Raw genomic sequence first — 21,384 nt, 5'->3', positions numbered from 1 at the left:
TGTGCACCAAAAGGTGGTGGGTTTGATTCCTGGTCAGGGCACATACCCAGGTGCAAGTTCAATCCCCAGTCGGGTACACACGGGAGGCAACTAATGGATATTTCTCTCTCTCTCCCCATCCCTTCTCTCTCTCTAAAAATCAGTAAACATATCCTCAGGTGAGGATTGGAAAAAAAGAATATAGAACATATACACGGGGTTGGGCTAAAGGAGGTTTATCGTTGTGAATACAGAAAACACAGTTTACTCTTGTCTTATGACTTATTAATTACTAGAGGCCCAATGCACGAAATTTGTGCAAGGGGCTCGGCCCTCGAAGCCCCGGCTTTGTCCAAAAGGTCGTCCGGAAGGACGTCCGGAAGGTTGTTTGGCTGTCCGGTCTAATTAGCATATTATGCTTTTATTAGTATAGATTGTATCATTTTCCATATGAACAACTGCAAACCTCCATTTGCCCTGCCTTATACTCATGTGGAGTGATGAGCGGGAGATGCTGAGGGAGCTCCTGTGAGTTCAAGGTCGTGCTTCCTCGCTGTGCCGCCGGCAGCAGACTGCACGCTCTGTCCTTGGCCGGCTTGGCCGGAGTGTGTCATGGGTCCCTGCACATCGGCTGGCGCTCCCCGGAGCCCCTTCCCACCACACGCTGCTGGCAGGGGGCTCTGTGGACACGCGGGCAGTGGCAGCTTCTTTAAAAGGCCTCTGTGCCTGCGGAACACTCCGCCCTCTCCAGGAGAGGCCTGTGCAGCCCCGAGCCTTGGGCAGGAGAGTCAGGGTCCATTAGGTTTATTTTGCAGCTGCGGTGGGAGTCCCATTAAACCTATTGCCTCATGTCCTTTGTCTAAGTTGATTTCTCATTGGCCAGGAGGCAAAAGGATCAATACTATTTTTTATGCCAACATGATGTCGCCTGAAGGAATTTTCCCATCGCTTCCCTGTGCCTGCCTTCAGGCCTGAAACCGGGGCTGCATGCCATCTGGGCCGTGAGGAGGCTCCCCACATGTGCCATCTGCAGAGCCCACCCAGGGTGCCCTTTGGGAGGGGGTCACACCGGCTGCCGGCTCAGAGCTGAGCTTGGCATTCGTGCTGGGCTTTCGGCACGCGTGTTCCTGTCCATACTGAATCTAATGGGGACAACTTGGTTTCTTTTTTTTTTCTTGCCTATGAAGCCCTTTACTCTATATCTTGGCTTTGTTTGTATTTGGAATGCTTTCTGCCTCTCCAGAATTTCTTATGGATGCTTTCTTTACATTTCTATTATAATATTTTTTTCCTGTCTCCCTCCACCCCCCTCCCCCCAGGCCCCACCCCCACTCTGATCTGCCTCTATTTCTCGCAGCGGGAGGGAAATGTTGAGACTTTGTTCCAAGTCCTCTTCTCCTAGCAGGCATTGAAGGAAAGCTACGTTGCTAGAGGCAGAATAATGAGAAGGCAATTCACCCACAAGGAAGAAAACATTGGAGCACTTATCTGTGCGGAAGAGTTGCTGAATTCCTCACAGGGTCGGGGGGACACTGTATAAATCAGCCGTCTATAAACGTATTTATTGCATGCTTGCTGTGTTTAAGAAATGCAAAAAGTGTTGCTGAGTGTTGCCGGGACGTAAACATAAGGTGTAATATCTGCCATCAAATAGACTTTGTTCTGTTTGGACAGATGAGATATAAACATGGGAAAGGATAGTAACTCTTGGAAGAAAAAAATAATAACAGCTGAACACATCGCTGCAAGAGGTGGAGAGTGTCTTAGGTGCTGTGGCCCAAACCATTGTCCTGAGTTGAGGTCATCAAACTTCAGAGAAGACTGGGTGGGACATGGGAAAGGACTTTGAACTAACTGAGTCTTGGGGGTGGCTCTGGATAATAGAAAGGAGGCAGTAAATCCCCCCAGATGGAGAGATCGGGGCTACACTGGGAAAGTGGGAAAGATACATCCAAGAGTAATCAAGAGACTGGGAAGGCAGGGGCTCAGGATGCCAGGCCGTGGAGATACCACAAGTCCCGGCCAGACGACTAAGAGCTTTGGGTATTAGTTTAAGTGACAGGATCTGCTGTTAGACGGCATGAGCTAGTGAGCGTCTCTGCGTGAGGGCCTGAGTCGATGACATCTGTGCTTCCCCATCTTCACGGGGCACAATGATCTTATTTGTAGAGAACAGGGCAGTAAAGAGAAGGGATCTGGAGACAGGGAGGAGAATGTGGCGTCCACAACTTGTCCTGGTTTGCCCGAAACTTTCTTAGTCTCAGCAGTGCAAGTTCTGTGTCCAGACAAACCCTTCCCTCTGAACCAGTGGTTCTCAACCTTCCTAATGCCGCGACCCTTTAATACAGTTCCTCATGTTGTGGTGACCCCCAATTTCATTGTTACAAATTAAACATAATTAAAGCATAGTGATTAATCACAAAAACAATATGTAATTGTATATGTGTTTTCCGATGGTCTTAGGTCGCTGTGAAAGGGTCGTTCGACCCCCAAAGGGGTCTCGACCCACAGGTTGAGAACCGCTGCAAACCCACCCTAGGCCTGCTTGTCACCTGGGAAGATGCTTTTGGTTAACAGTGACTAGTCTACAGGCTCTCTACACCTGGTCACCCTGGGGTCTGAGTGTTTGGATCTTGTATCTGGGCTCATCAGTTGGGAAACTGGTTAAATGGTATTGTAGGCTGATCAGTGTGCAGGATGGATTGGGTCAGGGAGATCATACTTATGGAATGATCCAGAGGCTTAAGGGAATAAGGGTGCTGGCAAGTTGATAGCATAAAGAAAAATTTGATTTAGGAGATTTTTTTCTCTCCTGGCAAGAAAAACCCCTCCTTGACCACTTGGTGAGGGAGAGGAGTCAGGATCGACTTTAAAACAACGGCAGCTTTGTTCATTTGTGACCCAAGCATTTATTGAGTGCCAACTGGGCGCAATTTCTCCCTGAACATTGTACTCAAAGTTGAGTGAGAAATATCTTCCCCTAAAGTAGCTTAGGATCTAATGGGATAGATAAACACTCCAAATAATTAACATAACTACAAAATAGGGTGGACGATCTGGGTGTGTGGTCCCGTGGTTAAGGAGCATGGGATTTAGGGCAGAACTGGGTCACTGGACTCAAACCCCAGCTGCACCCATCCATACGAGCTCCGTGACCTTGGACAAGCTCCTCACATCTCCGAGTCTGTTTCTTCTCCGTGAAAAATAGAGATGTGCCAATAACAGTACCAGCCCCTGAGGGCTCAGCATGCTGCATGGCACACATGAAAGCTTAAGAAACATGAATATTATCAGTATCCCAGATAAAGGAAGACTCTAGGGGTTTACAAACTAGAGGGTATCAAAGGAAGTGACTTTAATATTGTGGGATCCTAGAGAGAAAAGCTTAGATAGATAAATCAACAAGTCCCAGAATTCCAGTTTGTTTTTGTCAACCACAGTTCCAATCAGTGTTGTTCGTGTGGAAAATAATACAATAATCTATAATAATAAAAGCATAATATGCTAATTAGACCAGACATCCTTCCAGACGTCCTTCCAGATGACCTTCTGGACGAAGCCAGGGCTGTGAGGGAAGCCCAGGTCCCTGGTGCCTGCCAGGAGAAGCCTGGGTCTTGGGTGCCAGAGGGAAGCTGGTGTCGGCAGCTGGGGGAGGGAGGGCCTATTCTTGCATGAATTTCATGCATCGGGCCTCTAGTTAATAAATAATAATACAAGAATAAACTTTGGGAAGAGGGAGAGGGGAGGAGGGAACTGAGATAGTATCTGTAATACTATCAGCAATAAAAATATTTTTTTTTTTAAAAAGAAACTTTGTGTTTCACATACTCTCAACTGTAAACCTACTTTCTCCCCACCCCGTACATGTCCTTTTCTGCACGTTTAGCTCATAGTTGGCATGCGAATGGGACACAACTGTAACTGCCTTTTCAGTGAAAGGTCCCTTAGACATGACATCGAGCAGGGCTGTTAGAACGTGTTGGACGTCTGACAGCCTAAGACAGTAGTTTCCAGGGAAGGCTCTCCATGTAATTTCTTTGTGTTAGGCCTTTCGTGTAAGTTTCATAGTAATGAGTAACTTCTACAGTTTTTAGTTATTTTTTTGACATTTTAAATCCGAATTTATGATGCTTTCCATCGGGTGGATACTAAAAGGAATGGCTGTATCTAGGGGGGTGCGCGTTCCAGGGCTCTCTGCCTGTGTGGTCACCACCTCCTGGCTCCTTACCAGCTCTGCGTACAATCTTTTTTTCCCCCTTTGACTTTTGTTACTTTTGCAGGTAACACTGGTTACCTTTCAGCTATGAATTTCATGTGTTTGAGCACTAAGGAAGTTGAATACCTTTTCATATTTATTAATCATTGGGTTTTTTTCTTATCCAGAAATATCTGATTATTCCCTTTGTTCATTTTTGGGGTTTTTTTGGTAACCTGATATTGTTTGTCTCTTTATTTAAATGTTCTGTCGTATTTCTTGCAAACTCCTCAAGGTGATTTTGAGGAATAATGCCATAGTTATTTGACACTGCTTTGCATAAACTGTAAGGCATTATATATATATGCATATGCATGTGATTCCTATTGAAACATTGACTTTGCTCATATGTTCCAATCGTGTTATAATGCAGAGGTCCTTGCAGATTCAGAAATAGGTCTGACTGGAGTGTGAGCTGAATCCGGGAAGGGATGGGATTTTTGTCTGTTTTATTGGTGCTGCATCCTCAAGTGTTTAGCACAGTGTATGAGTGAATGAGTATATGATAAACCCATAGGTGAGGAGGGATTTTCTCAGCGTTCCATCAAGGTGACTTCTTCAGTTCATGTTCCGGTCTGCCTCAAGCCAGCAGTGAACAAAGGTGTATGTGGCTGGGAGGTCAGAGCTGTGAGATAATGGTCTTAATATCCTGAACTTAGGAATCTCATTTCTCAGAACCTAACTTTCTTCATGGAAATACTGTAAACCTAATTAGTCACTCTTCCTCATTTATTTAAGTGATAAACTGGAGACAAGGAGAGTTTAATGACGCAAGCGTGGCTTTCAGCAATATGATAAAAGACCCGAGTTGTTGTTTTGTTTTGACTATTCCAGTATTTTAACTGCTGAATATGTGATAAGCCTCCTGGTGCTCCATGCCTCGTTGTTATTCTCTGACACCGAGGAGAATAAATTGTACACAAAGGATAAAAAAAAATGACAATATGTCTTAAAATTGACTCATTGGTTGCCTCTTTTAGGGGAGAAGCTTTGCATAGAACTTTATACTGATAAGTATGATCTCCTGTAAAGACCTAAATTCAACTAACAATGGGTACTTGGCACCATCTTTTTTTTTGAAAGTTTTTCTGTTCTGTTTTTGTCCCTAATTATCCTACCTTGCATTATGTTTTCCTGTTAAGGTGCCTTCGTATTTCTGGGGAAAGTTTATGTAAAATTTCATATAAATGTGGCGTGTTCTGGGTGGATTACTTATAGTGGGAGGCAATCTATAGTGGTTAACACTTAGTATTTGAGTCATGTAGTCTATTAATTATGATCTTAGGTGAGTTACTCAGCTTCCCTAATCCTCAATGTCTTCATTTAAAACACCTATGAAATAGGTATTCTTTAAAAACCCTGCTTCCATAGAGTAGTGAGGAGAATTAAATAAAAATAATACGAAGAGATTTTAGTCTAGAGCTTGACATAAAAACATGCAGTAAATACCAGCTGCAACGGAATATTATTATTCACTGTCATTATATTGATCTTAGATGACCTGACCATGACTTTCAGCCACTGAACTGCTATTAGTAAATGTAAGAAAAGCAAGTGAAAATGGCAAAGGTGAACACTTATGGGTAGCAAGCGATGAGGAGAGATCTCTGCAAGAAACTATCCTAGGAGTAGCCCAGCTGGGATATGAACAGAGAAGTGGAACCACTTGGAGACAGATACGGATATGCATAGATATAGCTATCAATACTCATAAACACACATACATAATTTGTGTTCATATATAAATGCACATGCATGTTTCTATATGTGTGTGATACATGCATGTGCATGTGTACATATACACACATGTGCATACATATAGACATTCACATACACACATATGATTCAACCTTCCCTGGTTGTAGGAGCTGGTTAAGCAGTTGTCTGCAAGACTTGCTGTCTCTGATGCTGGAGCCTGAAGTCCAGCAGGCGGGCTTTCAAGAAGGGAAGATGGGGGTAAAGTGGGGAGAGCAAGGACAAGGTGGAACCACCAGCAGGAGCTGGAGCCCCGCAGAGAAGGAGGGAACTCGTGCTGGTTCTTGTCGCCTTTGCCCTTGGTATCTGCCTTGGTTATTGGGCCAAACACACACCCCTGGCCCGGAAGGCAGAACAGCGAAGGAGGGCCAGGGGAAGGCGGAGCAGGCGTGGCCAGGGTGCCTCGCACCAGGAGATGAGCCTGCAGACCAATTGAGCTGCCAGTGGTTTGCTACTTTCCTTCCACCCTCCAAGGAGTAGATGCCATTACCATGTGGAGATCCAGTTTAAGGATGACAACACTGAGGTGCAGAGAGGTTAGTCATTTGCCCCAAATCCCACAGCTGGATAGGGCAGAGCTGGGGTTCAGAGCAGGCCCGGTTGATTCTATTGTCTAATCTCTAAAACCCTGCAAAGCTACAGCCTCCCGAAAGGGCAGGGAAGGAGGCAAGGGCGTGGGGGGATTCAGACTTGGTCTCTGGAGCCAGACTTCCTGGGTTTGTACTCTGGCCTCTCCACTGACTGACCGCGTAACCTGGGACAAAGTACTTCATCTTGGTTTGCCTCAATTTCCTCATCTGTCAAACGGGCATGATTCTAATTCCCATCGTCAAAGGTCGCTTTGCAGGGTCAGGGTCAGGCTGTGGAGACACGCACATTCTTTGTCACAGTGCCCAGGGCACTGAGCTCCAGTTGGCAGTCATCGCCCCAGTTTGCGCCAGTCAGCAGGTTCCTGCCGTCGGCCTGTCTGCGGTGGCGGGTCCCTTGTCAGCTTGTTGGGCGCCCCTGGGTGCTGCTCCGTTCCCTGCCTCCGTGATGGATGCGTCTGCCCTAAGGCGGGCTGGCAGGGGAGCTGAGTCGGTTTCCTGCAGCTTTTCAGCATCGTCGCCTTGGATCCCGAGCCTCGCGCCTGCTTGGGGGGACAGAGGTGATGTCGCTGTGACTACGTGAGCCCCGGCCACCATGGGCCTCGGTGACCCAGCAGTGCTCCCTGAAGCAGGTGCCTCTGGGGTCTGGTCAAGTTTGGGCTCTACAGCTCCATTGCTAATTGGGACTCCGGGGCTGTGCTTCTAACTCTGACAGAACCTCCCAAACGCTCTATTTTAGGAGGGTCCGCGCAGTGCGCCGCGGCTGACATAGATGATGAGCTGTCACCGAGTTCTCGCCCAGACGGGAAGAAGATAATTGCTATTAAAATCCCAAGTCTGGGAACCTTTTTAATGCCTGAAGCACACGGCGTGCTCAGCCTTTGAGCAGGGGTGGTCCCTGACGGCGGGGGTGGTGGAAGGAGAAGGGGATGGGCATCAGCCTGCTCGGGCTTGATTTCTGACCCTGCCGCTCACTTCCTGGGCAACTTGACAAGTTACTCCATCTCTCTCTGTCTCCATCACCTCATCGGTTAAACGGAGATGCTAACATGAATTGGTGAGCGATTACGTGAGTGGGATACTAGTACAGTAGATGCTTAACGGACAGTGGCCGCTGCTGGAATGTGCCTGGACGGTCACGGGTATCCCTCTGCCTCGTTACTTTTTGGTTGCCTTCTTGTCCTCCTTTGCACCCTTTCTGTTGTTTCTTCGTTTTTCTTTACACTGCCACCTTTTGTTGTTGTTGTTAATCCTCACTCAAGTATATTTTCCCATTGATTTTTAGAGAGAGTGGAAGGGAGAGGGAGAGACAGAGCGAAACATCAATGTGAGAGAGACACATTGATTAGTTGCCTCCCACCCGTGCCCCAACCAGGGCTGGGGATGTGTCAGCAACCAAGGTATGTGCCCTTGACCAGAATCGAACTTGGGACCCTGCAGTCCGTAGACTGATGCTCTGTCCACTGAGCCAAACCAGTTATCACATCCCCCGCCTTTTCTGTCTCTCTGTCTCTCCGGGTCTTTAGCTTTTTCTTTTTGTGGCTCTTTCCTTGTAAGGTTCTAGGTCTCCCAGTCCTCCCAGGAGCCTTGCTTTTGCCACACCAGAACACTGAGAGCAGGGTCAGCAAGCTCCTTTTGTGAAGGGACAGGTACATGTACGGGGCCTCATGGGCCATAGGGTCTCTGCTGCCACTATTCAACTTTGCCTCTGTACTACAAAGGTAGCCACAGACAGTAATCAATGAATGCACATGCCCGTGTTCCAATAAAACTTTATTCCCCCAGGCAGGCTGCGGGCCAGATTTGACCTGCGAGCCATCGTTTTCCAATGATTTAGAGTTTTGGGGATGACAGACTCTTCTCGTTGAACATCTAAAGTCCACTTCCCTGATGCACATCCTGGGTCTCCGGTTCCCAGCATGCACTGAGGGAGCCTCCCTTTGGTGCTCAGTGGCTCTTGTCCCACATTTTTCCACCGCACACTCTTTAGACAGTGAGTCAAGAATGACTGGCAAAGGTTGCTTTGTGAATCATAATGGAATAACGTTCAAGTGTAGAAACCCTAGAGAAATTCTATTTAGACACTTGGACCTTTAGTGACTCCATCCATTCCAAACTGATGGGTGGTGGTTGAGCAGTCGGCATTCGGTAAAGCTTGCCAGTCGTGGTGGAAATCTATAAGCTTGGTGTCAGTACTGTGCACTTTGCATAGTTATTGACTGTCTCAGCCCTCTTCTGAAAGAGCTTGCGCCCTGTGCTGTGGTTAAAACAAGTTGGTTTTCATTATTAAAGGGAAAAGCCTTTGTACTTCATAGACCCAAGTTCAAGATCTAGCTTTGCCATGTATTAGATGTGTCTTAGGCATTTTAACCTCTTTCAGCCTCAGTTTCCTTACCCATAAAATAGGGATAAGAATATCGATATCATAGGCTTACTCCAAGGGTTAAATGAGATGATGCTTTTAATGCCAATTGCAGAGCAAGGCAGCCTGTACTTGTTGTTAGGGGTGTGGTTTTTTAAATATGATTTATTGATTTTCAGAGAGAGGAAGGGAGAGGGAGAGAAGGATGGAAACATCAGTGATGAGAGAGAATCATTGATTGGCTGCCTCCTGCACACCCCCCACTGGGGATTGAGCTGGCAACCTGGGCATGTGCCCTGACCAGAAATCGAACCATGACCTCCTGGTTGATAGGTCGATGCTCAACCACTGAGCACATGGGCTGGGTTTTTATAAGAAAATGTTTTTGTCAATCTCGGAGTTTCTAAGAACCCTTTCAACTGTGACAGGAGTAGAATCATGCAACGTGAGGCTTGCTGGTCACCCCCTCAGGAAAGCTGGAGGCCAGCTTCTACTCTTAGGATTCCAGAGCTGGGAGTTCTGACTTTTGACTGGTATTGCAGCCCATCTCTGGATGGCCCACAGTTCCGTAGTGGTCTGCATTCCTGGTTCTCTCCCCTGGCCACAGTCTTTGCTTCTCTCCTTCACTCACACACCCCACTCCCTGCTTGTCAAGAAGTTATTTTCCAGTGTCAAACTGCATTTCACCTGCCAGCATTTCTGCTTACCGCCTCTTTTTATTCCCCTCAGTGGGGATGGAGGGAAAATAGGTCATGTTCTTTCAAAAAAAAAAAAAAAAAAAGAGGCAAGTTAAAAGTCCCCTAGATAGTTCTGATATCTAACTTTCTCTTTTTCCATCCCTTTAGTTGAGAACCCTACTGTCTTCCCTTCATATTCCAGTCATTCCTTTCTCTTCTTAAAATATGGCATCAAATCTGAACATAATAATAAGTCCTGGCCTCTCTGAACTCTCAGGGCAGTTCCCCACTGTGTTCCGGTGCAGAAAACTGACATCTCTTTCTGCCCAAGTTGCACCCACAGATAGTCTGTCAAACAATGTCATCTTGCCAAGGGCAAGGCAGCTCCCAGGGAGGGGAACAATATAATTATTACAAGACCAAGTCCACACTCTAGTCCAGAAAGTGAATTCTCACTATAAAGTGAATTCTACCAATATGTCAGGCTAACCATTTGCCTTCTAAAAGCTAATAATCCTTCCTCACCTACAAGCACATATGTGTTTTATATTCATAGGACCTACATCCTGGTGTCATGCTAGCTTTTGCTGATTCATAGTCAGTTCCTGCTCCTGCAAGACACTAAATTATTTTTAGTTCCCCACTTCCTGAAAACTGGTATATAGAACATGTCATATTTATGTGAAATAGTAATTCAGAAACTTGCTAATAACTTAGTTTCAAAGAAACAAATCTCTCTCTATATATAAAAGGCTCATATGCAAAGTGTCCCCTCGGGAGTTCGACCGGGAGAACGGGAGTTCGATTGCTCGCTATAATGTGCACTGACCACCAGGGGATGGTGTGGAACATGGTGGGTGACCAGTGGTGGCGGGGTGTTGAGGGAGCAAGGAAAGGAGGAGGTGGGGAGGAGGGGAACCTGATCGGCCCTGACTGCTGGCCAGGCCTGGGGACCCTACCCATGCATAAATTTCGTGTGCTGGGCCTCTAGTCTAAAATAATAAAAGCATAATATGCTACTTAGACCAGACATCCTTCCAGACAACCTTCTGGATGAAGCTGGGGCTGTGAGGGAAGTCTGGGTCCTGGGTGCCTGCTGGAGGCCAGACAGAAGCCTGGGTCCCGTGTGCCAGAGAGAATCCGGTGCCAGCAGCTGGGGGAAAGAAGGTCTACTCTTGCATGAATTTCGCACGAATTTCATGCATCAGGTCTCTAGTATGTATATAAAATGCCTTCCATTTGCTCAGTGCTGTGTGAGGCACAGGAGATGAAGATGGTGGTACCTACTTCCAAGGTTAACTTTCTAGTATTTAACCATGAGCTACACCACCACCCATGACCTACATGACACAGCTCCAAGGACAAAACAGCAGGGTTACCTGATCAGTTAATTTCTTGAAGTCAATGTTTGGGCAGCCTTTTTACGAACCTGCGTTAAATGTCTTGTCATAACCTGAGCACCAGTAGAGTTCCCACGTTATTGTCGGATGTAGACTTACTGACATGGCTGAAGCAGTTCCCATTTTCTCTTCTGTGGGAGGAGGTGGGGTAGAGTCTGAACAGAGGGCGGAAGATTGATGGGTGCAGTGAGTAGCAACTTTGCTTAGTAATGACAGTGTACTTGAAGTAGCACCATTTGGCATTTCCAGAATGTAGCTGCTTTGCTCCCCATTTATATAACTTGTCACGTCCAAGAAATGGCAAGAGGGATGATTTGAAATAGACAGTTGGAGCACATGTCAAAAGAAATCTCTTCTCTTGTGATCACATTGAGAATGACCAATTTTGGTTTAAAGAATTTTTAATAACACCCTACATCCCTTACTGCTAAACAGAAAAACAGCCTAGGAAACACCAGGAAACATGGAACGAGCTGTCGTCTGTGTGTTTTCTGGTGGATGAAGAATGTTTCTATTGATTGAATGCTTCCCTGGTAGCTTCCTACAGAGCTTTCACGTGGCTATATTGTCTAGTGGTTAAGAGCTTAACCTCTGTCTCCCCTGAGCAACGTGAACGTATTAGCTCTGAAACGTGGGGTGAATTAGTAATTTTTTGGTGTCCCATCATCCTCATCTATCATAGGAATAATAATAGTACCTACCCCATAGGGTTGTTGGGAAGATTTAATGATTATTTTTCTTTTGTGTTGAACACAGGGTATCTTATAACACAATGTAGAGAGATATGTTCTATTTTTAAAGATGCCACGAATCGGCCTGAATAATCCTGTTCACTTATTTTTGTTGTTCTCATGACAACCTGAGAAGAATCTAGCTGTGCCATGGACAAATCGGCTGAGTTGGAGAAAATGTAACAAAATCCTTAAACACATCATTTCCCTGGGGTCAGGAGGACCCCCGTTGCTCTCAGACATTCTCTTCCTGCCCACAGTGTTCTCCCCGACTGCGCATGGGTGGTGGCGCTGTCTCCTGCAGGCTTCGCTTCAGTGAGTTTTCTCATCTCTAAGTGCACGCGGCTCTTTGATAGAAAGCTATTTGCAAAGGAACAGGATGTTTTTCCTGCAGCTGTGACGTGAGTGGTATCAAAGTGATGGACTCCCTTGGAAAATAGCTTCATGTTATCTTCAGGGCCCCTGCTTCCCTGACAGCTTGAGCCTTGGACGTGTGTGTAATTGGGACTCAGTGAGACACCCTTGACACCCTCTATACAGAGATGTGCGGTTAGATACAGGCTCACAGAGCTTGACAAAGAGCAGCGTTTCCCTGGGGCAGAGTGACCACTGAGGACACCCTTCCTGTGAATGTGCTAATGAAGAGCCAATGGCCCAGAACTCCAGCCTCACTCACAGAGGAGACGGTTTTAATCTCTCCTATCCTATCCCTCCTGTCATCACCGGGACAGGCCTCGCCATCCAATCACAATGGAGAGAGATAAGAGACATACATTGATTTCAGAGAGGAGGGAAGAGGCACAGAGAAAAAGTCAGTCAGAAAAAGCTCAGAACCATATGATTTCACTCATAAAACTGAACCTCATGAACACAAACCACAGTGTGGTAGTAGCCAGAGGGAAGGGGGTGGGAGATGAAAGGGGTCCTAATATATGATGACGGGAGAAGGTTTGACTTTGAGGGGTGGGCCCACAGTGCAATATACAGATCTTGTAACATAGAAACCCACACCTGAAATCTATATGATCGTATTAACCAATGTCACCCAACACATTTCATTTAAAAGGAAAAAGTAAATAAATTGCCTAATTTGTAAATCTAGAAAAAAAAGAATTAGAGAGAAGGTGTTTTTTATAAATGCTACTCTCCTGAACTGACGTGCATAGTGTTAAATTTGAAAACTATTGGATAGTGAATCTCACAGCTCTTGGGTTTTGCTTACAAATGAAATCAGAGCATCACTCTACATTTGCATCTGTTCTGCAGACAGATTTGGTTGAAAATAGCTTTTAGGTTTTTTTGGGGGGGGGCGTGGGGGGGGAGGACGGGGTTGAGTCAGACCTTTTGAACTCTGCCTCAGAGACATGCATGGGAGTTACTGCTCTCCAAGGGCAAAGTCATTGTCAGTCAGGGTCTTTGACTACAAATCGTAGTAACCACCTGGCTCTCACTTAAGCAGAAACAGGCTCTATGAAGGCCCTGGGAATCTCACAGGCCAAAAGAGCCGTCAACCCCCCAGAGGCCAGCATAGCCTGGGGCCGCCCACAGCAGCAGCTGCTCTGTGTTCAGGGATGCGCCCTTCCCATCACTTTTAATTTTTTTGGTCACTCTGCCGAAGATTCAAATTCCTGGGAAGAAGAACACAATTGCCCATCTCTGGTTAGGGAAGAACAGGGCTCACGCCCAACAGTCTGGCCAGATCACCTCCACTCAGCGAGAGAAGTTTCTTAAAAATGAAAATGGGGGTGCTGACATCAGAGGAAGGGAGGATGAGTGCCAAGGGACAAAACTACAGTACTTAGAAAAATATATTTAAAAAAATAAAGTATAGCATAGGGAACATAGTCAATAATAATGTAATAATTATGGTGCCAGATGGGTACTGACTAGATTTATCAGGATGATCAGACTATGTGTCTGATCACTCAGGTGTACACCTGAAATTAATATAATATTGTATGGCAACTGTCATTGAAAATTTAAAATGATTTAAACTAAAAAATAAGAAATTTTAACTCAATAATAATTTAAAAAAAAACAATTACAGCACTTGCTATCCTGCAGGGTGGGATCCTGCATGTGGCTCATTTACAAGCTGGAAAACAACTGCAAAAACACATGATGATGATGTGTTAGTCCATTCACTGACCCTCCCTTTTAGAGAGACCCTCTTGCTGCCTCCCAACCCCATCTCCCAGCGTTCACAGCACGGCCTGCTCCCCAGATGACACGAGGCCCATCGGCTCTGAGAAGAGGGAACGTTAGTCTGACTTTGGCCTTCACACCTGGACTTGTGCTGCATCAGAGGGAGCCCCTGGGAGCAACGTATGAAAAGCTGGAGGATAGTTTGTTATTTTCCCATAAGGCTCTAAGCGGGAGGGGCCTGCTCCTGTGAGCTGGGACAGTGGCCCTCGTCCAAAGCTGGTGCTTAACGCTCACCTCTGTCCAGGGCCTGACAGAGGAGCGAGGCTTGGAGGGCAGTTGGGCTCAGGCCTCATGCTGAGGAAAAACCTCAAAGTGATATGTTTGAGGTTATCACAAAAGGAGATTTTTCAAAAAGCTCCAGAGATACAGTGCAAATATTAAAAGAAAAAGGTACATCAGGCAGGATTCTTAGTTACAACCAAGTGAAATCCATTCTGGGCAGTTTTTTTAATCTTCTTATGTCAGGGTTACAAATATATGAGTATTCTCAAAACGTGAAAGTGATCCTGACCTCTCTGAGGTTCATTCAATATCAAACTGCGTGATCCTTGGGCTCAGCTGTGTACTTATTAGCGCTGATAATCTTAGTGTTTCCAAGTATTGCTAGATACTGATGAACAAGTGTTTCCTGTGATTTGATAAGATGCAAATAAGAACGATAATGATAACAATTTTACCTTATTTACTAGAGGTCCGGTGCACGAAATTTGTGCACTCGGAGGGGGGTCCCTCAGCTCGGCCTGCGCCCTCTCACAGCCTGGGAGCCCTCAGAGGATGTCTGACTGATGGCTTAGGCCTGCTCCCCTATGCTACCCGCTCATCCTTAGCACTGCCGTGGAGGTGGGAGAGGCTCCCACCACCGCCATTGTGCTCGCCAGCCGTGAGCCTGGCTTCTGGGACTGAACATCTGCTCCTGCATTGAACGTCTGCCCCCAGTGGTCACTGTGCTTCATAGCAACCTGTCGTTCTGCCATTTGGTCAACTTGCATATTAGCCTTTTATTATATAGGATTACTAATGAACTTGTGCAGCTCGCCAGAAATGTTAAGTACACAGCAGAACGTTGGGATTGGATACTTGCATCCCATTTAATTCAGGGCTCTATTTCCAAAATGCAGTTATGAGCCTGAGGACAGTAGAGGCAAGAAATAAAACCGACAGGAGAAAATAGTGTGATTCTTCTTTTGTTCATTTCATAAATATTTATTACACACCTATTGTGTGCTGGGGATAAAATAACTTGGCCTCTTTTACATTTATTCCAAAATGTAAAACAAGCATTCAGTATGCGGTTCATTCATTATTAATTTTTTTAAAGGCTATAATATATTGAAGTTAAATTGGTTTCTTTGTAATTTCTCTCCATTTGCTTTAGTTTTACTATATACAGCATAGGGAGCAAATACAATCCTTCTCAAAAATAAATGTTCAAATTTTTGGAGGTAATCATTTTTTTCCCAGCTTAGATTTGTCTTTTGGAGGCCAGTACCCTAAGTTATTGCAAGGATTCTGCCGGGGGAGATACACTCCCCTTTGTTACACTGCAACATGTAACCCAGTGTACAGCAACTAGAAGAGGGACGTAGCAAGAGATCGTTGGGGACGATTCAGCTCATGATGACCCACAGAGCGAAGGTGCTCACTTTTGCTCTGCATCTTCAGGGTCGGCTTCTTGGATCAAAGGATTTTTCCTTTTCTTTTTCCTCTTCCAATTTTACCAAGATATAATTGACACGAGACCAGGATTCTTGAGCAGAGTCATAGGAAAGGAAGAGGGGCAGACCTGACAATGAGTATTGTAGCTCTGGCCGGGAGGAAAAAGCTGGGGAGCGATGACACCCTGTCAGACACCTATGAATGTGAAATTAGAAGCCCTCCTTTTTTTTCCTGCTGGTGATAATGCCTGGAATTTACATGTTATGTTAATTTGACCTCATTTACATAATGCCTTATTATAAAGAATTGCTTAGATGTTGCCTAATTATCTTCTTCCTCTTGCTTACTGGGAGGCTGAGAGTGCCAAGGTAATGAGTGACCTTTATTTGGCTGAGGCAGAGAATGCTGATATGACATTTTATTGTCACAGACCTTTGCTGTCATGTTTTTTTGCATGTTTATTTTTCCCTAGTCCACAAAAACAATTTAGATTGTACAGTTCCTTTTGTATTTGTCCATGTGTATATGTATTTTCCTTGTAGATATAGTGTGCATACTTCCATCACTTTTTCATTTGATGTTACACAATTGTTGCTTTCTTCGCTTCTGTAGCATATTCTTAATTCTAGCTGTTCATAGATGCCCAGTATTCCACTGAATAATCATTGGTAAATGGTCATGCTTCGGCTTTTCAGTACTTTGCGCAGTATCATGATGACAATTTCTGTGTATAGGGCTTATTTCTCCTGTTAGGTTATTTTCCTACGAGTGCCCGTAACTCAGCTTCCCATTAGGAAAAACAGGGTTTTACGATTTACGGGGGGGGTTTTGTTTTGTTTTTTAATATATTTTATTGATTTTTTACAGAGAGGAAGGGAGAGGGATAGAAAGTTAGAAACATCGATGAGAGAGAAACATCGATCAGCTGCCTCCTACACACCTCCCACTGGGGATGTGCCCGCAACCCAGGTACATGCCCTTGACCGGAATCAAACCTGGGACCCTTCAGTCCGCAGGCCGACGCTCTATCCACTGAGCCAAACCAGCTATGACTGGTTTTCACCTCTCATTCTTGCACATCAATAACTACTTTAGCATGAATTTTTATGCATCCTACTTTCTCTGTATGGCAGCCTTACGAATGTATCCGTCCAGACACATTTATGTAACGTTCTACCACTCAAGCCCCAAGGTTCCTGCCATGACTGTCACTGTGACATGTAGGAAAGCAGCAGCCCAGACTATGGAAATACTGTCACAGAGAGAGTATAACGGTCAGAAAAAGGCACTTGAACCTGAAGGTCTGAAGTTCCTCTATATTATGTCCTAGATTTTCCTTGAGTTTGCATCTTTCATCACCAGCTCATAACGCATTCTATACTTAGTCATCTCATATACTTTATTCACTTTTCCTACTTTAGTGACATGTCTTACTATTTGAGCAGACCTTTCCTTCTTCGTGTTTAGATTATTGTTGTATTTGTATCTGCCTCCTATCCATTACTCATCTTTTAAACTTTTCTTTATATCAGCAAGTTGGTTCCTAAGTTCACGGAGAGCTCTTTTAGTCTCAGCATACACCAGCCATATGACCCACTGATTCCAGTCTGGAGTATTTAGAGAAGTGCTCGCACGAAACATGGACGGGAATGTGTATAAGAGCTTTATTCATAACCATCAAAAACTGGACACACCCACATGTCCTTCCGTAGGTGAATGGGTCCTCTGTGGCGTGTGATATAATGGAATATTACGCAGCAATGGAAAAGGAATGGCCTTTTAACACACAACAACAACTTGGGTAAACCTCAAAATAGTTATGCTCAATGAAAAAAGTCAGTCTCAAAAGGTTTCCTACTCTAGGATTCTGTTTTTCACAACATTCTTGAAAAGAGAAAGCTATGGAGATACAGAACAGATTTAAAAATTAATGTTAATTTTAAAAATATAACAAATAGCCCCGTTTTATCAAACTATGTGGTCATGTGTATTTTGACAAGTTACTTAACCTCTCCAAATCTCAGTGTATTTGCTTGTAAAGTGTAGAAAACACTCTTTATCTTGAAGTAGTGTTATAAAGATGAAATAAGATGTTACAAAGCAGGTACCTGACATTCAGGTGCCTCCTTTTTTTCTTCCCCCTGTGATATTTCTCACTGGGAGCAGATTCATTTTCTTATTATCATCTCTGTGTGTTTTTTTAAATATGCTTTTATTGATTTTTAGAGAGAGAGGAAGGGGGAGGGATAGAGAGATAGAAACATCTATTGATTGGCTGCCTCCTGCACACCCCCTACTGGATATCTAGCCCACAGCCCAGGCATGTGCCCTGACCAGGAATCAAACTGTGACCTCCTGGCTCATAAGTGGACACTCAACCACGGGGCCACACTGGTCAGGCCGTATTTTGTTATTTTTATCATCTTCAAATTTCCAGTTTTGCCTCAGATAAGGGAAAGAAATTCAAGATATAATTTTGCCTTGATAAATATCAAATTCAATTTGATAACTACCAATTATCGAGTACCTCTGTGAAGGGGGGAGCAGGAATGGTATTTGGGAAAAAGGTACTGCAGCAGTCTTACAGGCGTCTGGGTATTGGGTCAGTGTGTTCATCAGACTCATCAGTGTTGGAAATGTTTTATAATTAATACTTTGTTCTTTAAACACATAACTACTAATTTTAAAATTTAAATGTGAGAGCCAGCGCCTTTCCTCCACCCACTCTATCCTCATCAATCACCTTAAAGAATGAGTTATTGGGTTTTTCACTCCAAAAATGTAATTACTTTGCAATGAAATGTTAATGCTATGTTCTATTCTTGAAGTCACTTGTTCCAGTGACAAAGCTATGTCCTAATAGAGTTGCTAAATTTTCTTGTAAGTCATCCTTTTAATATTTTATATTCGCCAGATGAGCTGGTGATGAGCTGGGCTTCTTTGTTTTTACAAACAGGACTATCTCGGCAAAAACTCACCATCAGGCTGTGAACTTCAACATCTTCGAGGGCATGGTGTGCCACGGGGTGCCCCTGGTGACCATTTCCAGGGGCAAAGTGGTATATGAAGCTGGAGTTTTCCATGTCACAGCAGGAGACGGGAAGTATATTCCTCGCAAACCATTTGCTGAGTATGTTTACCAAAGGGTCAAGCAGCGGGACCAGGTGAGTGTGCCTAAGTGACTGTTACCCGGGGCGGGGCTGTCACCCGCTCCTGGATGTTGTTGGTGTTGTTGTCAATACACTCAACTGAATACATTCCTGCGACATCAGAACTGATAGGAAAGGTTCCAAACAAATACCAGTTTTCCAAGAAAGAATCATTATGGGATGGATGCATTTTCCCTTATGGATTGATGTCTATTCAGGGTTTCCTGATGGACCACGTCGCGTTTCCCCAGGCAAGTTCAGGACCTCTGGGGGCCTTTGGCAATTGGGTTAGTCAGGGTATTCCCAGAAGCAGATTCCCCATGAATAAAGGTCTGACTTTTTTTTATTAGGGAAGACACTTGTGAGAGAACACGGGAGGGAGTCAGGAAAGTCTGGGAGAGCCTCAGACTACAATTCAAGTTTGAATCCAGTGAGAGAATGAAGGAGAGAAAAAGGGGTACAAGCATCCCAGATGCCACACAGACTAAGACAGACTGAGCAAGGCCTTTAGGCAGCAATTGAACCAAGTCTCCTGTCAATCAGCTGCATGGCATGATGTCATTGGCTTAGAAAAGCTGTGGGAGGCATGGCCTTCCTTCAAACAAGGGAATGGAGTTCAGAGTTTAGCAATAGCCCCTTGAACAATTCTGCTCCCTGTGGTTGAATGTCTGACCACCAGAGCAATGGGGGAGTTTTGGGGTCAGGTAGATCTACACTTTCTTAGGCTCGCTAGTGCATTATTGTTTTGCAATAACAATAAGTAATAGTTAATCATCACTACTATATCTTGTTCCGAGCACTTGCTATCTGCCAGGCACTGTACTAGGTAGTTTATATTCATTATTTTACTTACTCTGTACAACAAACCACGAGTTGATATTAATATCCCCAACTTACATAGAGATCTGAGTCTCAGCAAGATCAAATATTATTCCCTGGGCAAAGCATTAAATAAACATATGAGCTGGGATTTGTGAGAGGGCCTTTCTCATTCCCACTGTATCATGAGATCTCTGTAAAGCCAGAGAAGAGAATTATTGTGAAACTCCAAACATGGGGGAAATTGATTGTTTTTTAAAATGGTGTGGAAATAGTATCAAAAAAAAAATGGGTGAAATGAGGCTTGGGCATTGTCTGAAGACATTTTTCTCTTCATTAGGCAAAGATAATTTTATATGCAGAAGAAAAATATCACATTAAGATTAAGAAAAAATAGTTGTTAGAAATTCTTGATTTTATATTCACATGAGGGCTTTACAGCTCTTGCTTTGGTTTTCATGCAAAATATTCAGATTTCCTTGTGAATGAGGATACACGTGTTTGAAGGCAAGCAGAACAGCTCGTATCATTTTTCCTGTTCACCTGCTTTCTTCTGAAGAATATTAATCATTTACCATTCCAAACTACCAAAGCACAGACTCTAGTTCTCAACCTTCTGGCCCTTTAAATACAGTTCCTCATGTTGTAACCCAACCATAAAATTATTTTTGTTACTACTTCATAACTGTAATGTTGCTACTGTTATGAATCGTAATGTAAATAGCTGATATGCAGGATGGGTTTAGGCCACCCCTGTGATAGGGTCGTTCGACCGCCAAAGGGGTCGCGACCCACAGGTTGAGAACCACTGCTCTAGTGTTTCCCACCTCCAGAACTTGGCTGGTCTCCTGGCTAGAGTGTTAGTTCCTTGAGGGCAGCATCTTACTAGGTGTACCGGTTAATAATGCGGATTCTTTTCAGTAAATGGCACTACACATATGTTGATTTATATGCCATTTGATATATATGCTATTTTGTTGTATTGACAACAAGCTTCAAAACTTCATATGTCAAATTCTCTGAAGGTGTTAACATCATAGATATTTTCATGCTTAAAAATTTCGAATTTCGTGCCAAAATCAAAGGAGCATTTGCGGGAAGTTTTAATTCATTACTTTATTTGGAAGAAAAGTGCTGCTGAAAGTTATCGTGTGCTTCAGGAAGCTTATGGTGAACATGTTCCATGTCAAGATACTTGTAAACACTGGTTTAAACGCTTTAAAAGTGATGATTTCGATGTGAAAGACAAAGAGTGTCCAGGTCAAGCGAAAAAGTTGGAAGACCAACAATTACAAGCATTATTGGATGAAGATGCTTCTCAAACTCAAAAACAACCTGCAGAAAGATTAAATGTTGCTCAGCAAACAATTTCCAATCATTTACAAGCAATGGGAAAGATGTAAAAGGAAGGAAAATGGGACGTGCTTTGTATCTGAGAAATCTCATGCGTCTGGGAGAGGGGTTTTATTCCCTTCATTTCATAGACGAGTGAGTAGGCTGTAGGGGTGGGGGAGGTCTATTAGCCTGCCAGTTTCCTACAGCTAGTGAATGGCAAGGCTAGAATTCATACTTAGGTCTGTCTTGATCCAAAGCTCACATTGTTGATCCCTACAACATATTAGTTTGAGTGGTCATCAACTGAAAAAGAGACAAAAGGAAAACTGAAAAGTCATCAGTAAAATGTTACTTCAGCAGTACGAAAGAAAGTCCTTTTTGCATGGAATTGTGACTGGCAATGAAAAGTGGATTTATTTTGAGAATCCCCAATGCACAAAATCCAGGTCAACCATGGACATCGACTGCAAGGCC

The 21,384-nt window shown here is 44.3% G+C and overlaps 1 protein-coding gene across 4 annotated transcripts in view; it reads left to right on the top strand.

Moving 5' to 3' along the window:
- The window catches only part of DPYS (dihydropyrimidinase), a 71,499-nt gene that overhangs the window by 43,840 nt on the left and 6,275 nt on the right, over positions 1–21,384 (top strand). For 3 of the 4 annotated variants that reach the window (XM_036338028.1, XM_036338026.1, XM_036338027.1), the window contains exon 8: positions 18,564–18,771. In XM_036338028.1, the coding sequence (XP_036193921.1) occupies positions 18,564–18,771 (208 nt within the window). Of the gene's footprint in view, positions 1–18,563; positions 18,772–21,384 lie in introns of those variants that run through there. The other variant, XM_036338029.1, reaches the window with a different exon arrangement.

Source organism: Myotis myotis, unplaced genomic scaffold, assembly GCF_014108235.1.
Source record: "Myotis myotis isolate mMyoMyo1 unplaced genomic scaffold, mMyoMyo1.p scaffold_m19_p_16, whole genome shotgun sequence".
In the NCBI taxonomy this organism is placed as follows: domain Eukaryota; kingdom Metazoa; phylum Chordata; class Mammalia; order Chiroptera; family Vespertilionidae; genus Myotis; species Myotis myotis.
This window is presented reverse-complemented; position numbering and strand designations above follow the sequence as displayed.